Genomic DNA, 18,054 nt, shown 5'->3' on the forward strand with positions numbered 1-18,054 from the left:
TCTGTAGCATCGAAACAACAGTGACCAGGAAGGGTGAGGTCACAGCAGGCTGGAACCTTCCTTCTCCAGCCTCAGTCTGGCTCTCTCAAGTGGGATGGTTACTCAGGAAAACTCCTTACGTCACGGCTTGCCCCCATCACATGGAAACTGGCAGTATTGTCGAAGAGAATCTGGCAGTGCCTACCAGAAAGGAGAAGATCCTCACAATCATCTAACGTTCCTCTTCTCAAAGGTCCAGTTACAAGGAGTCAACTGTAGGGGCTGGAGACATGGCTCAGTGGTTAAGGGCACTGGCTACTCTTCCAAAGGTCCTGAGTTCAAATCCCAGCAACCACATGGTGGCTCACAACCATCTGTAACAAAATCTGACACCCTCTTCTGGAGTGTCTGAAGGCAGCTACAGTGTACTCACATATAATAATAAATAAGCCTTTAAAAAGTCAACTGTATACAGTTCAACAATATTAAATGGAAAATTCCAGAAACACACTATTAGTGAGTCTTCAGTTACTGTTTTGAATACTATGGGGAAATCCACTCTCTCCCCCTCAAGACATAAGCCACGTGTTAGTCCAGTGTGTCTACACTGAGTATGCTACCCATCCATCAGTCAGCTGATAGCTACTTCATTTATCCAGTGGAATCTTGGTAGAGAAATGCATATGTCCAAATGACCCTTATTTGACTTTGTAATTATTGCCGATATAAAGAAAAAAAGACATAACGGGTTTGTAGGTAGGAGCCTTACTTAGATAGCTGTGGCAGGGTTCTGAAGGAAGAAAGAAAGAAAGAAAGAAAGAAAGAAAGAAAGAAAGAAAGAAAGAAAGAAAGAAAGAAAGAAAGAAAGAAAGAAAGAAAGAGAGAGAGAGAGAGAAAGAGAGAGAGAGAGAAAAGAAAAGAAAAGAAAGAAAGAAAGAAAGAAAGAAAGAAAGAAAGAAAGAAAGAAAGACCTTCAAGTTTTGGGATTTGAAGGGAGTTTCTGACTCTTAGAGGTTGCGGGGTGGGGGGATCCACACCACACTAGTGACCTAATCTGAGTGTTAGCAATGGAGCAAGAAGGCTCTAGATAGGAGGGTGAAGTTGGAGTTTGAGATTGCCGTGGGTCAGTGCACGGGGAGCCCTTGATTGCCTTTGGCTGCAGGGAAAGGTGGGAGGGACTAGGAGGCCACATATGTCCCACCTGACTGCTCTCTGCCTGAGGTGGTAGAGGCTACAAATGACAGGGCTTGGCCTCTCTGAGCTCACGACAACTGCTCTCTATTGTGCCGGCTGGTTTTATGTCAACTTGACACAAGCTAGAGTCATCAGAGCGGAGGGAACTGCGGTTGAGAAACAGCCTCCATGAGATCCAGCTGTAGGACATTTTCTTAATTCGTGATGGAGGAAGGCCCAGCCCATTGTGGGTGGTGCTACCCCTGGGCTGGGGGTCCTGGGTTCTGTAAGAAAGCAGGCTGAGCACGCCATGAAAGACAAGCCAGTAAGCAGCACCCCTCCGTGACCTGGGCACCAGCTCCTGCCCCCAGGATCCTGCCCTGCTTGAGTTCCTGCCTTCACTGCTTCTGACGATGAGCTGTTACATGTAAGTGTGAACAGCCATATGTTTTTACAACTGCTGTTCCGTTGGGCTTGTCCTCTCTTCCTGTGACTACTAGATACATCACATCCATAGGGAGGTATGCATACGGAAAAGAACCATCCGTATAGGGCTCAGAGTTGTCCTATACTTTCAGGCACCCACTGTGGGTCTTAGGACAATGTTCTATTCACAGAAATCTAAGTAGTGGCTCTAATCTGGACAGGTTGAGTCAAAGTACAATGGCTATGTGGAAGTTTGTCTTGGTGGTGTGCCCCCCCACTACACACACACACACACACACACACACACACACACACGCACGCATGCACGCACACACTTTCTATTGCAGCCACAAAGCAACTGATTCCTACTCTGAAGACTCCATCTGTGACAAGCTTGAATGACCAATGGCTATGTCTCACATAACCCTCCTCTGTTATATGGTAATATGGGAACCACAGGACTGTGAACCATGTAAAAGGGGCCCAGATACCATTGGCTGCAGTCCATTAGCAGAGAGCATGGGGGGCAGAGGGGGACAGACCTGATAACTTAGGACCCCTCTATTCAACTTGCTTTTAGTGTCCAGATCTATGTCCCCAACTCTGCTTATGAGTCCCACGATGCAATATGGAATACCTCTGATATCTGGGAAACCTGTTCTAACAGGAAAATGCAAACTCCTGACATGTGTAGAATGGGCTTTGGATGTGAGCCCATGACTTCAGTGTCCACGACCCACCACCATGCAGTCACTCAAGCCCGAGGACGAGCCAAGATAAGCGAAGGGACACCTTCCAGAAGCGAGGAATTCATCAAGCACCAAATCCTGTGAGGAAACAGTGGAGCGAAACCTCAGGGCGAATCAGTCACAGGCCAAGTTCTCCACTCCGGAAACCAGCTCTGGGAAGCAGACAGTTGGGTTGAGATCTGGAGCCTGGGGCTAGGAACAAAGAAGTGTCTGCGTCTCCAACCATCCACACGAGCTGTTCCTGGCCTCGAAGCTGCACCAATTGGTGATAGATGGGTTTGCATGAGAGCTTGCCTGTGTTGGCAGCAACTCTGAGGAGAAAATCTAGGGTGGTGGCAGGGAAAGGTGACACTTGTGTGAATGAGTTGGTTCATGAGGCACAGAAGGGGCTTCCAAGGTCGTTCCAGCTCCAAAGCCCAGGGGCTTTAGCAGCAAGCAACTCCAGGAGTCAGGGTTGGGGGGATGCTCTTCCCACTGGTTCCGTTTCAGTGCAATGGCAGAGCAGTAAAATCAGGTACTCGCATCCAACATGGCCACACAGGAGTCCAGGGAAGGCTCGGGCTGTGTCCACCCTCAGGAGCTCAGGGGGCTGGCTTGTTCCCTCTTCTTCAAGTCTTCAGATCTCTCTAGAAGTGAAAACAGGGATCTGTGTTTTTTCCCCTGCAAACCATGTCTTGGACATGGTGACAGATTTTCCCACCAGGTGTTATCCATGGTTATTGAGGAGGGCTGGGTTTCTGAGGGAAGAGTCAGCCAGCTCTGGATGGCCCCCCTCAGAAAGCCCTTGGCACTTTTCAGCTCTGCCCAAGATTGTCCCACAGACTGCTACATGAAGGTGCTAGGTCCCAGCCACGTGCCCCTGAGGACTAAGGTGAGACATAATAACTTTTTGTTTTAAGCCCTAACTGAATAGGGAAACACGGTCGGTAGGATGAGGGTGATAGAGTGGGGACTTTGGGGGCCTGACATGGGGACAGTGCCACAAAGTGAGAGGACTCTTGGAAGGACCTCCCATGGGACAAGTCAAACCTGGGAATCTTCCTACAGAATGGAAGGGGCTTCCAGACCTTCCTTGGGCTACTTGGGAAATGATTTAGAAGCAGGTGTGTCTGGCAGGTGACATCTGTAGGTCCTCGGTGGTCAGAAGCAGCTGATGACTAAGATGCCCCGAGAGACTGTCCGAAGCCCAGCCAGCCACCATAGTGAAGCCCCTCAGACAACAAGCACTTCAGAAAACAGGTCTTTTCCTGCTTGCCAGAGAAACTTGATACACCCGCCTTTCTAAAATGGTGTTAAAACATTAAGATCACCTGGCCCTTATACCAGACCCCTGACTGAGACTGACTGGACGAGGATCCTAGGGCTCCTCAGTTTTAGCAAATGGTCAAGAAAGGATTTTCCCTCCCCAAGTTTTCCGTCTGTTTATCCCTCTGGGTTGAGTCATATTGGGGTTCTGCTCTGGGCATGGCTTACTCATATACTAGCCTGGGAACCCCCATTTATCCGAGATTGCATCTATCAATGAGGAGTGTTCTAGGATCTGTCACAGAACACAATGTAGAGAGTACACTGGCTAGGACCCTGTTCCTGTCACGGCTGCCCAGCCTGAGTCCTTGACTGCCCCATATTCTTGGACAGCATGAGGCATCCAGGGAGAAGTTTCTTGGCTTTGTGGTGGTTTGGAGGGGTCTAGAACAGTCACGTGGTACCTGTGCCCCAAGAGATAACCACAGGAAGGCATGCTTGCTTTCTGAGGTGTCTCTCTCCCTTGCCACACCTCCCAGATACATATGGCCAGTCTGTGCATTTTAGTCTCCTTGTACAGTGCCTTCAGTGGCCTCTGCACCAGGCCTCACCTGCTCAAACGCCCTTTTCACAAGGGGAAGACAAGCATTAGCTAACTCCTGTACCAAAGAAGAGCCTGTGGTACTAAATGCAGAATAGTGCCAACAGGCTGCTCCAGCCGGTAGCTTCCTACCCGCCTGTGACTGGCAGCTGGGCCTTCACTGGTCCAGCCTGATCAGCTCCATCATGCATCAAAGATGGAAGCAAGGCTGTGGGAAGTCACGGCTATGACTGGTGGTGCTGAGATCTGAACATGCCCTGGCCTCACCTGCCACCACCTCATCCCCACTGACCCCAACCCGGAAGCCACGTTCAGTGTCTTTCCTCATCTAGATGAAGAAGCAGAGAGCTCCGGGTATAGCTCAGTGGTGGAGTCCCACCTAGTACACACAAGACCTTGTATTCAGCCCCCAGTACTAAAAATGAAAAAAGAAAAAGAAAAAACCCTCGAGTTAACCCAATAATAAAAAATGTATAATTACTACATTTAGTAATAGTAATTTATGAAACATGGACGAGCTTTTTAAAAGACAACTATCCCACGGCGTTGGACACACTGACGCATGCAGCCACCCCCTCTGTAGGCTGGAGAGAAAGCGCGGAGGCTAAGAACACTGGCTGCTCTTGTAGAGGACCTGGGTTTAATTGGCAGCTCACAACTGTCTGTGACTCAAGTCTCAAGAGATCTGAATCCCCCTTCTGACCTCCCCAGGTATCAAGCACACACAAGGAGGACAGACATCTATGCAGACAAAACACCCATATGCATAAGATAAAACTAACATTTTAAAAAGAAAAGAAATGGACATTAACTCCTGGGGGATGTTAAGGGAGTTCTTGGAGGTTTTTTTTCTTATTTAGTCAATTGCTTCAAATGACAATAACCCTTTTTAAAAGGTTCTGGAGGTGCCCAGTACTTAAGAACACATACCACTGTATACTGCAGTGGACATGGGTTTGATTCCCAGCTCCCACACTGGGCAGTTTACAATAATGTAACTCCAGTTCCAAATCCTATGTCTTCTTCTAACCTTTGAAGGCACTGTACTAACATGCACACACACACACACACACATACACATATACATGCACACACATATGCACATACATATGCACACACATATACACATACACAAATGCACATACATACACACATATACACATATGCCCAGACACACACACTGCTCTCACATATACACAGGCACACACATGCACACACACACATATACATACAAACACATGCACCACATACACTCAGACACACTGCTCTCACATATATACATATACAGGCACACATATACATGTATACACATGCACACACACACACACACCATATATATACACACACATGAACACACACACATAACTTATAAAGGTTTTGGACCCCCAAGCAGATCGATAAAGACTGGAGGGCAGGAAGGGACACGTGTCTCCCTTGGGATGTTATGACACGTGTCTCCCTTGGGAGGTTAGGAGGATTTCTAGAACTGAACTGCACAGTAATTGCGTCAAATGCCACAGGACTGTTGTCTTTTAAACATTTGCCCACGTTACATAAATCTCACTCCTATTATGTCAGGGGAAAATATCTTTGAAACTGAACTAGGGGATGATGTAAAACCCATCTGAGATAAAGTTAGTAAATGTTTGCCTACTGCCTGGCGTGTGGCCGGGCCTTCCTTCCCTACATCCCTTCCCCTCTCAGGAGAGACGGGGCTTGTAGACACCTGACGCTCATCTCAGCAAGGCCTGTGTCTATCAGAACATCTCTTTGCCTGGTGCCTGGTGACTCTCAGTTCTCTGGTGGCCCAGGGTTTCTCTGTCTTCCTTTCTCTGACTAGGAGCCTCTGTAGGCCTATCCTAATTCCCTGTCCCTGAAGCAAAGCAGGCCTGGCTCTCAGCAAGGGATTACCTCCCAGCTCATCCACCGGTCGGTCACCACCTTTCTCCCTTTTGAGTCAGGCAAGGCTGTTCCTCCCATCCCTCCCCCTGTGTGCCTGGCTCACACCAGTGGGATCAGCTGTGTGCTCTAGGCTGGGACCCAGAACCGCCAAATCACTGCAGAGTCAACATCCTTTCGAATCACCATCTCCTCCCAGCTCCCTGTGGCAGAGCTGTGATCACACTGGGTGCAGGGGGCGGGGGGGGGGGGGACATGTGAGCTGGAGGGCCACACCCACCTCCCACTGGGCCACCCCACCTACCTCCAACTGTTCATGAATCCAGTCCAGGAAGGAGGTGATGCGTGTGTAGACCCCGGGTTTGTTCACCTCAGCACAGCCGATTCCAAAGCTTGTTGCTCCCACTAACTTCCACAGTCCCCTTTCCTGGCACACCAGGGGTCCTCCACTGTCTCCCTACAGAGCCAAAGAAGACAAAGGTCAAGAGGCTGGAGGGGCTATGCCGTCCTGGCGGCACAGACTTTCCATGTCACATTACTGGTGAACCGTGTGTACGCCTCTCTCCATATACTTCTAGAATGGACTCAAGAGGTGGCTCCCTGACTGTGTGGGAATGTTTCCCTCTGCCTATGTCTCCCTTCACTTCCCAAACACTACACTATGAAGGTTAAGGGTGGCCTGTGTAGCCCATGGAGCTGGAAGAGAGGGGTTCTGCCTGAGCCAGACTTAACTCACTGTGTCCACAGGTAGTACTGAGTCTCGTGCACTGTGGCTTTTGCACGCTCACAGCCCCGTTTCGCACTTAGAATTGAGCCTGAGAGGATGAGGAGAGGACACACCCCATGTGCCCTGAAAGACTGAAAACCTGGGTAAACACAGGTTGGGCCACCACGAAAGCCAGGGGATATCTCAAGCAAATCTCTTCCTTGGGCCGTGTAAATTTGCTTTGTGTTCCGTCACCGGGTAGATGGCAGGGGCCTGTCCCATGGGCTGGGTCACTAAACTGGACCCTTGCCTGTTGCTGTGGCCCCAAGGATTACCGGAAGTCCTTTACCTGGCAGCTGTCCACGCCGCCCTTCAGGTAACCTGCACAGAGCATGGAGGGAGAGATGATACCGCCGTACACGTCCCTGTGGTTGCAGATCTTGTTGGAAATTAAAGGGACGGCTGCGTGATTCAGGACAGGGGAGGCGTCACCTGCCTCGAAATAATGTGAGAAATTCGTAGTGAGAGGGAGTCCAGCTTAGAGACCAGAGACAGGAGAACCAGGGGACACGGGCCATGCCCCCTGACATGAAGCAGTCACAGCAGTCTACTGTAGCTGGGACAGCAAACTGTCACCCAGAGTGCCCCTGCTCAGTGTGTTGTCCCACTGTCCCAGTCAACCAAGCCTCCACCCACCCAGTCAATCCACATTACTGAAAAGGGAAACTGAGGCCCCAAGGCCACTCTCATCTGGACAGAGCTGAATGCAGTTAGCAGTATGTCCCTCCACATACAGGTGTGGGCCCTGAACCTGTGGCCGAGCCCTTAACTGGGGAACCTCAAAGATATTCAAGAGTGTGGTTGCGAGATAGTTCAGAGGATGCTGGTAAACTTGTTAAAATTACAAGGATGGACCAATGACTCGAAGAAGGTGACGTCAGAGAAACTTAAGAGTCAGATCAGCCTGCTGGCCTTGAAGATGAGGATGAGGCTATGAGCCCAGGAGTGTAGGGGCAAAGGTAAGGGGACAACAGCTGTCACCATCCCCGGAGCCAACAGAGGAGCCAGCCTACAGCACCGGGGACCCCTGAGGCTGGATGGTGACCTCTGACCTATAACCAGAAGGTAATAAACAAAATGGGCATTGAACCCTGGAGTTTGAGAGACTGAGGCAGGAGGCTTACTGTGAAGTTTGTGGCCATCCTGGGCTACAGAGTAAGTTCTAGGTCAGCCTGGGCTGCAGTGAGACCCTGCATGAACGTGTCTCCAAAGGAAAGCACTGAGTTTTCCTCATGGGTTGAATTACCCCATCTTATTTGCCTGCCTGTAACCAAGGCAGGCGGCCTTGTTTGGAGCAGAAGCTGCTAAAGTATAGATCAAGTATTATCTGGAGGCTGGATCACATTGCATTTAGTGTGGGCTCTAGATATGACAACTGATGTCATGGGGTCAGGGGTCAAGGGACTGAGGAGATGGATCAACCTGGAACGTTCAATACCAAGAACTCACATTAGAAAAACAAAACAAAACAAACAGAAAGTCAAACAACCACCTAGACATTGGGACTGAGTTGACACATCAGCCAACCAAGGAACACTGAGGATAGCCAGAGCCACTAGACACTGGAGAGATGCTGGGGCAGATCCCACCCGAGGCCTACAGACATCTTGACCTCAGACTTCAGAAATATGGAGGACCCAAGTCTGCTCTTTTGAGCTTTTTGAGCCATCCAGACCACTGTAGTTTGCTAGTGACAGCAGGCTATCCTGTGCTTAGAAAATGCACAAAGGAAAGCCATCGCTGGAGAGACTGTCAGGACTGTTCCTTGTTGCAAGGGACACAGACGTCCCTGGGAAGTACGTGATGTGACCATCACTGACGCTATCACCACTACCAAAGCAGTGGAGGTTCCTGGGTAATGTCTGCTATTGCAAGCTCATAGGAAAAAATAGCACACCGTGCCAGCTCTCCCGGGCAAGACTTCATCTTGTACCTGCATGTTGGCACAAGCTTGAGGGCCCATCAAGCTGTGCTTCAGACACTTGCTTCAGTAGAATAAAAAGAGGGCAGGAAGGAGGGGTGGGTGGAGGCCTCACCGTGGAGAAGTACCCACACATCTCCCCCGTAGTTCATTTCTCTGTGGAGCCTCAAAAAACGACACACTGTCCAAAGAGGCGTGGCACCATGGTGGCCAATGGCTACACAGCAGACTGCTGTTGTGAACAGTCAGCCTGCCCTAACCCTGCGCTGAGACCTCTAAGCATCCCAAGGGGCCCTCCCAGCCTCTGGTTTCAGACCACTGACCTCCATCCTCTGTGGCCCCCCATCCTGAGGTCCAGCACAGTTTCCCGTCGGGAAAGTTCTCCTCAGAGTTGGGCAGACAGATAGGCTGGATGGTCTCTGTTAAAAGGAATACAATAAAGTGAAGTCCCTGAAGCCACTGTCCCAGAAATCAACTGACCTTGTGTTCAAGTCTCTGAACCCACTCCCTAGGGAGCGGTTGGGCCTTGGTCATTGAGCTAGCTCAGAGCAGAAGCCACGCCCACTCATCTCCCAAATGTAGCCCTAGGCTATGGCAGGAGTCCAGAGCCCAGCAGCAAACACTTAGCTGTGAAAGGCTGGACAGCTGGACCATTGACAGTTCAGGCTTGTGGGCTATGTGGACCTCATCATGGCTGCCGGAACCGCAGGATATGTACACGAAGGGGGCTGATGGATTTATGACAAGATTTTACTCGCTCAAATGTGCATCAGGTCACATGGCTGGCCTTTAGACCACAGTTGATCACTCCTGGACCAGATGTTACGTGTCTGTGGTGACAGCCGATTTGCATCTAGGCTGTACTGTTGATGCCCTACCTAGTCAAGCCAAGCAGCTGCAGATGCCCAGGGCTTCCGGGTGAGCAGTACTTGAGATGCCCTCCCCCTTCTTCCCCCCCACCTCCGCTCCCGCACTCCCCCAGCCCCCACCCCCCACCCCCGCAATCCTGCATGGTAATCATGGGAACGTGGAGATGGGTAGAGACATATTTAACTCTTTAGCTAAGTACACTACAGACACCTCCCTTTCTAGAATCAACTATCTCACCAACAGGAATTAGCAAGTAGCCCCCACCCCACCCAAGCAGCTTTTCTCTGTTGCCCTTGAAATCACACAGGTTTGCTGCCAAGAATGGGAGTCTACCTTGGAAACAGTCCTGCCTGCCCTTGGAGTGCTTAGCCTTTTACTTAAGCCAACATTTCTCCTGTTTTTGTGCTTTGTGAATGTTTTTAAGGATTTATTTATATGTGAGTACACTGTAGCTATCTTTAGACACACCAGAAGAGGGTGTTAGATCTCATTATGGATGGTTGTGAGCTACCATGTGGTTGTTGGGATTTGAACTCAGGACCTTCAAAAGAGCAGCTAGTGCTCTTAACCACTGAGCCATCTCTCCAGCTCCCCCTCCCCCGCCCCTTGCTTTGTGAATTTTGAGAGGTCTAGCAGGGCTGACTCTGGGAGGCTTCTGTTAATAGCCAGAGGGCTGAGCTTGGAACTCACCGACTCTGTCACTGGGCGTGAGGAGAATAAGAGGCGGGGTGGAGAAAGAGAATGCCCAGGAAGCTGAGGATACCTAGAACCTTCCAAATGGTGAGGAAGAGGGAGGCTCTTCACGAGCCCTCAAGCTGCCGCAGCCTGGGACTCTGCTCTTTTCCACTGGGGATGCCCTGTAAGAGGCTCCAAGCGGCAAAAAGCAAGACAGCAAAGTGCTGTCCGCTCTGGGTCCCTGAGGACAAGGAGACTCTCTTCCACCACCTAGAGGCACCGGGTTGCCTGGCTTAGAGAAACTCTGCCCATCTGCAGCTGGCACAGGACAGAGAGACCAGAGCAGAACTGGCAGGCTGTGAGAGCAAACTGGAGCTGGAGAAACAGCTAAGATCGACACACCAAGTCGAAAGAAGGGACCAGGCTGAAATCTTGAGCAAGGGCTGGGTCTCCTAACACGCTCAGACTAGAAACGCCTAATTTGGGCTGGGAAGGTGGCTCGGCTGGCAAAGTGCTTGCTGCACAAACATGAACTCCTGAGTTGGATCTGTGACATCCATGTAAAAAAGCCACCGAAGTGGCACTGAGCCTGTCACCCGGTACTGAGGAGGTAGAGACAGAAGAGTTCCCTGGGGTTTCTTGGCCAGTCAGCCTATTAGGCAACTCTATATCAGTAAGAGACCCTGACCTTTCAAAAAAGCAAGGTGGATGGTTCCTAAGGAACAACATTCAAGATTGACTTCTTGCCCCACTATGTGCATGTATGCATGTGTGCATGCATGCATGTGTGCATGCGCACCCATAAACACCTTTAACGAGCAAATGCAATGCACCTAGGTCAAACCCCAGCTGTATCAGATTTTGGAATTTCCAAGCAAGGACAGTAGAGCAGGCAGTATCCCAGTGCCTCAGCAGGCAAGCTCTTGAAACAAGCTACAAGCAAATGCCGGCTGCAGAGGCCTAAACGTACCATCAAAGGTGAGTGGCTCGGACAGCTTCATGAGAGCGATGTCATTGCCCAGCCGCTTTGGCTTGTACTTGCTGTGGTAGATGATTTTCTCCACCAGATGGGAGGGCACAGGGCTGTCCATCAAGGACACAAGACCCACCTGGACAGTCCAGGACTTGGGGTGGTACAGGCTGAAATGCACAGACGGAGAGGTGAATCTCAGGGGAGACCCAGCCCTGTTGGTCTCTGGTGTTCCAAGAGTCCAGGGGAAAGGTGAGAGATGTCACCAGGTGGGATAGATGGCCCAATGCTCTACTGTGCCCCACATAGACCACACTCCTGAGTTCTGCAAGAACACAAACCACTCATGTACATCCTAGACAGACCATTCTCTTCGAGGCCCTCTTTGAGGGCTTGCAAAGACACCCCAGAGATATTCATTTGAGAACTGGGCAAAGCTTTGCTCTCTGCAGAGAGAGGCCTTTCTCCAGTGGACAGTAACCAAACCAAGAGATAAAAAGAGAACCAGCTACTGTTCTTTTTTTATCTTTAAAGATTTATTCATTTATTATATGTAAGTACACTATAGCTGTCTTCAGACACACCAGAAGGGGGCGTCAGATGGTTGTGAGGGATTTGAACTCAGGACCTTCGGGAAGTGCAGTCAGTGCTCTGAACCGTGAGCCATCTCTCCAGCCCCCAGCCACTGTTCTAAGATGCTTTCTGGGACTTCTAAACTCCCGACAGACACAGCATCATGGAGGCTCAGTGTTCCCTGGGTGTCCTGCACTTCCACCCATGATACCCTGCTGTGCCATACCATGGACAAGAGGAGTGAGCTACGGGAAGGCCTGGGACCTCAATGGCTCTCATTCTGCCTTGAGTCCCCTCCTCCTTTTCCTACCTTCCCTGTGCTAGCCCAGCTCGTGTCACTCAGACACAGAGACAGGTCCACTGTAAGGCAGGCGGGCTGTGCACCTACACACGGCTTCCTCGCCTCCAGATCACCCTGTCTCTACCTGACCCTGGACTAGACAAGGCTCTGAGTGGACGCCGCAGCTGCAGCCGCAGGCCAGGGCACTCACTCGTAAACACAGTGCGCAGCAGTGACGATCCACAGAGGGGTGATGACGGAGCCCCCGCATAGGTGGTACCCCTGGAACTGGAGGCTGACCTGCCAGGGCCACTGAGCGAGCGAGGACATGTTTCCACCCACAATGCGTGGACTGTAGCCGGTTCTCATGCCACAGGCTACGGAAGAACAAGGGTTTATATGGGTAAACTCTGTGACCTTTTCTGGAGGAAATGTTGTCAGCACCCCAGCCAAATCCCTGTCCCTTACCCAGAGCTCACAATACTGCCAAAACTGGGTAATGAGAAGAGGAAGACTCAGGGGTGGGTGGGGTTTGTGGGAGACAGCGGAAGAGCCCTTAGTGCAGTGAGCCTGCATGGTCACCCTGCCCATCAACTGTGTCCCTGCTGACAATGACCAGCCCCACACTAGCATCCAGGAGAAGGGGTCTTGAGCTGTCCCCAATGGGGGCTGTGACTCCACCCGTGCAGTCGTCCATGTGGCTCCCTACATATTCAGACACTTACCTGAGCACTTCAAGGTAACCACATGGCCTGAGGTGCAGCCTTCCCTGCAGTGGAAAGGAACCGTTTATGGGCAGGCCAGCAAGCTGCTGTTTTTATAGAGCAGACAGGTCACACACGCCAACCCGGGGCCTGGGTGTCAGAGGAAAGCCTGGGCTCAGAGCACCTGTGGCATTTGCTCCCTACTTTAGCTTGAGCCCCAGTGGGGAGCTCTCTTGGAGCTGGGGAACTGATTGCTGCTAAGGGAACCTGTTTTTTTCCCCCAGAGTTTTGGGGGTTGGGGAACAACTTCCCTGCTTCTTTGCTTATGTCATATACACACACATACACACTCACATATTCACTCACATACATACATGCATATACACACATACATATACACACATGCAAACATATATACACAGATATATACATACATACATACATATACACACATACATGCACACATACATATATAGACACATACACATACATACACTTATATACATACATACACACACATACACACTCACATATTCATATACACACATACATATACAAACACACATGCAAATATACATACACAGATATACACACATACATATATACACACATACATGCACATGTACATATATAGACACATACACACATACACTTACATACATATACACATACATATATGCATATAAACATATACATATACACCTGCCACAAACGCATGCATGCACACCACTACCCCCACACATGCATGCATACACATACACATGTACACACATATATACATAGACATACACACACACATACATATATATACCTACACATACACATACATACATATACATATACATACATACACATATACATACATACCACAAACACATGCATATATATCACCCTCTACACACATGCATGCATACACACATATGCATACACATACACACATATTCATATGCATACATATATATATACATAGACACACACATACATACACACAAACACACAATCATAGACACATACACATGTTCACACACAAACACACATACATATATATACCCACACATACACATATATACATACATATATGCACACACACATATATATACATACACATACATACACAACACCACATTACATACACACATGCATATATGTACCCACAATACACATGTACATACATACATGCACATATATATACATACACATACATATACATACACATTACACACACAGACACACACACATGCATAAGCACACACATGCATGCACACCTCCCTGCTGTGAGGCAGGCACAGCAATGGCCTGATGGTATACCTGCCTGTCCCTGCTGCTCCTTTACGGTGCCTCCTTCGCTGCCTCCACTGAACCAGACTTTCCAGGGCTGGGATTCATCCCTGCACCCCAGCTATGCATGACCACTCTAGCCATAGCACTGAGCACCTCATGGAAGTGACATTCTTTCCCCTCACAGAGTGCACCTCAACTTCCCAAACCCAGTCTGTGGCCTGGCCCCAGTATAGACAGCAGCACCATCGGTCTAACCGCTTACCTCATGTACACAGACTGGTGTAACGCGGTCACCTTGTCATCTGGCAAGAGGTGATTGATGGACACAAAGTTGCCCTGTAACTGCTCCTCCAGTGCGTCCACTCTGAGGTGGTCTGAGCTCACATAGCTGCAGGCACATTAGAAACCCAGGCCCACCAGCCATGGTGACTGAGATACCAGCCACCCACCCCCACTCACCAGGTTACAAGCTATGGAGACCTCATTTGGTCCTCCCCAAATCGCCAGAGACTTCATTTTCCTGATAAAATGCACACGCCTTAGCCAGGCGTTTCCAGCTTAGCTCTAGCCTGGGGACCTGCTTGCTGACCCACAGTCCACAGCCTGGCCTGACCACCCGCCCAGCTCCAGCCACTGAGGAAGACCACTTCCTGCCACAGGTGGTCTCTGCTCTGACGCTCTTGATTTGGCTGCGTCGGGCGAGGCAGCTAGATGTCTAGCTCCTGAGGGTAAGGGGTAAAGGGATGTGTGAGAGCCTGTTCCACTCTGCCTAGCCCTGTCATAGAAGGCAGTGGCTTAAGGACCCTGGAACCAAGCAATTGGGCTCAATGCCAGAAAACAGATGCATAGCCATGGGGCAGAAGAGAGATTTAAAGGCGTTAGAATGGGGTGGAACGGCTGAGCACAAACCCAGCAATAGAGAAACGGGGAAATGAAGGATTTAAGGAGTCCCCAAGGAAGGTGGGGAGCAGAGTGTACTGCAGGTGGCCGCCTTCTCACTAACCCAGCAGTTTGTCACCCACAAGAGCCCCCAAATGCCGTTAATGCCACCGGAGCTCATGTAAGTTTCCTGTAGTGCTCAGCCAAGCATGGGTTTGAAGCAAATGACATCCAGCTATTGGCCAGGCATTTCCTCCCAGGGAAGGCCACAGCAGGCTACCCTGGGGTGAAGGAGCCTGCTTTTGCTGGCATGCTGGGTCATGGGGAGATGGACAGGGCAGTGAGCTGGGGCAGAGGGAGTCTCGGTGTCACAAACACAGCCCACAGGTCACCTCAGAGCTGCAGCAACCACCACCACAGCTGTGGTCACTCCTACACCCTAATAACCACAGAGCTCCCACAGCCTTTTAAGGAGGAGGCTTATCATCCATTCTCTCTACCAATGAGATTTGAGCCAACTGGTCTGTGCGTGCATACGTAAGTACCTGCGTGGGTTTTGTGCTTTGAAGTCTCTTCCTTTTCTTTAAGGACTAAAGCTACATAATTCTCAACATTGTCTCTTAGAAACCTTCGCAGCTGTCACTGCATTTCAGTTGCAACTGGTTTCAGAACCCAGGCAGGCATGGTGTACAGAGGAGGCGGGCCTGGGGGACCTCAGCTTCGGGGCATCTAGGATCCCACTGGCTTAGATCCCAGACAGGAGGTGTGTGTGGCCATGCAGTTTTGAGAGCCCTGCTTCCTGGGTTATAAAACAAGTTAGGTCATACTTCTGAGTTTGTGATTGTCGATCTTGCCCAGTTCCTAAGACGAGTGTAGGAACTTGGGAACCTGCCTTAGTAAACGGTGACCTACAGTATTGATGGCCTCCAGGGAAGCAAGGCAGGGGTCAGGAGTCAGCGATGGCCGTGAAGGACAGGGGACCCTCAGCTGGGTAAAAGCATGCTGCTGCAGTGTAGAAAGCCAGCAGCTGACTCCCAACCCTGAAGTTGGAAAGATGCTACCTTAGACGGTCTCCTGGGGCTAAGGGTGTTTTGAATAATTGCATCCTCTGGGGCTCTTGAGGATGCAAGTGCAGACATGGATGTGACCAGCAGGACCCAGTGCTCTTTAAACCGCATCGAACCAGAGTATTTATTTTTTCCACTCAGAAGTTCTGGGCGCGTGAACTGTTCGCTTTCTGTTACTGTTTGTCTGTTTGTCTGTCTGTCTGTCTGTCTTTGGACAGGAACTTACTTTTCGGCTCCAGCTGGAACTCCCTTTGTTCCTGCCTCTGCCTCCCTAGTACGGGAATTACATATGTGTTACCATGTGACATGTGGTTGCTTGTTACCCCGCTGGAACAGAACCCACGGCTTTGGCCATGCCTGATTAGAACTCTACCAACTGAACCCCAGTCCCAGTCCTAGCTCCAAAAGTCTAAATGGCTTTTACATCTAAAGTCCTGGCCTCGCCCTGGGAACTCCCTTCAAAGATGATGTTCTTCTACGTGATGTGGAGTCACCTGGCTGGGTGGGCCTCATCTTGTTCCCTGTGAGGTGTGGCTCCCCGTGCCATGAGGTTGCTATAAGAACGGACTGTGACTCGCCAAAGCTTCTAGGGAGCTCTGGACTGTCCCATAGCGAAGCTGCCTTGGCCCTGTCATCCTTGCCATTCGGCCTTGACTCACCTGGGAAACCCCAGCTGGGCACAGGCAATCTTGGCGTAGTGGCTTTTCCAGTCATCTGAGCACATGGTCCTCCATGCAGCGGCCGAGAACACTTGGAGCGCTGCTCTTTGGCCGATCACGCGCACTGGCCAGGCGTGGGGGGTAGGGTGGAGGAGGGCAATGATTACCAGAACAGGCTGAAGCCAGGCAGAGGCTGGACAGCCACGCTTGCTCCACGCACCCTCCTCCCTTCTAACCTGATCTGTTCCCACTCGCAGCCCCTCCCCCACAAGATGCTGCAGTTCCCAGGGCTTGTACCCTGGGACCCCCTCCCTCCAACTCAGAGCCGGTCAGGTCCCTCAACTGGATATAAACATGTCTAACAGTTCTCCAAGAGCCTAGCTAGGCACGTCCCAGCTGGGGACAGGGTGTGACGCTGGCTATGCCTGGGGTCCATCGGACAGAAAGGGCTCTCGTCAGCTTGTGTTCACTCTCTGTGACTTCCTTCCGTGAACGGGAGCGACTCACCACAACGGAACTCATCCTCCGCGCCCTTGCAGTCGGAGACCCCGTCGCACCGAGCAGTCAGTTCAATACACTTGAAAGATGAATGGCACCTGTACTTCCCAGAGCAGTCGAAGTGGACTGGGGAAAGGGGAAGGGAGATGAGAGAATCCCAGCAAGTGGTCGTTTTCGGTGCACAGCGCAGACAGCTGTGGACCCGAAAGGGGAAGGGAGATGAGAGAATCCCAGCAAGTGGTCATTTCGGTGCACAGCGCAGACAGCTGTAGTCCCGAAAGGGGAAGGGAGATGAGAGAATCCCAGCAAGTGGTCGTTTCGGTGCACAGCGCAGACAGCTGTGGACCCGCCGTGTGGCCTTGAACTTGCTCATCAATAATGAAACCCGCCTTGAAACTGCATCCCCGACAGCAACCTGTTCAGGGGATGACTGAACAGGGGCAGGACTGCCACAACCACAGTCTCACTACCTCCAGGAATCATAAGACAGTGCATTCGGCCTCTCGGGAAATCCGAGGCAGGACAAAACTGCGTGGCTGGGCCCAATACACTAAGCTGGCCCAGCTGAGACTGCTCAACTGCCCTGCTTCCCCGTTCACTCTGGGCCTGGAGCCAATAGACTGTGAAACACCCAGCCGAACAGGGGGCAAAATACGCTGCCCTGCGCTGCAGCTTCTTGAAGGAGAACATGAGAAACTACAGGCTCTAAGAGAGCCCCTTCTTCCCCATGACCCACTTTCTTAAAAACCCTACATGCCTCCCTATAAAAATGGCCCACGCGCGTGGTATGACTTGAATGGAAGGCTTTGTTTGCTCCACCCAAGCCTCCCCCCTCCCAT

The 18,054-nt window shown here is 50.7% G+C and overlaps 1 protein-coding gene across 1 annotated transcript; it reads right to left on the minus strand.

Moving 5' to 3' along the window:
* Positions 1–965: 965 nt before the first annotated feature.
* Tmprss3 (transmembrane serine protease 3) lies at positions 966–17,407 on the minus strand. The gene is made up of 10 exons (XM_052164276.1): positions 17,225–17,407; positions 16,718–16,841; positions 14,375–14,500; positions 12,853–12,896; positions 12,339–12,504; positions 11,275–11,444; positions 9,083–9,178; positions 7,128–7,270; positions 6,377–6,529; positions 966–2,953 (listed from the first exon to the last, which is right to left on the minus strand). The coding sequence occupies exons 2-10, from the start codon at positions 16,780–16,782 to the stop codon at positions 2,936–2,938; spliced, it is 981 nt and encodes a 326-aa protein (XP_052020236.1). The 5' UTR covers positions 16,783–16,841; positions 17,225–17,407; the 3' UTR covers positions 966–2,935.
* Positions 17,408–18,054: the final 647 nt, after the last annotated feature.

This window comes from Apodemus sylvaticus, chromosome 19 (genome assembly GCF_947179515.1).
Source record: "Apodemus sylvaticus chromosome 19, mApoSyl1.1, whole genome shotgun sequence".
Classification (NCBI taxonomy): Eukaryota; Metazoa; Chordata; class Mammalia; order Rodentia; family Muridae; genus Apodemus; species Apodemus sylvaticus.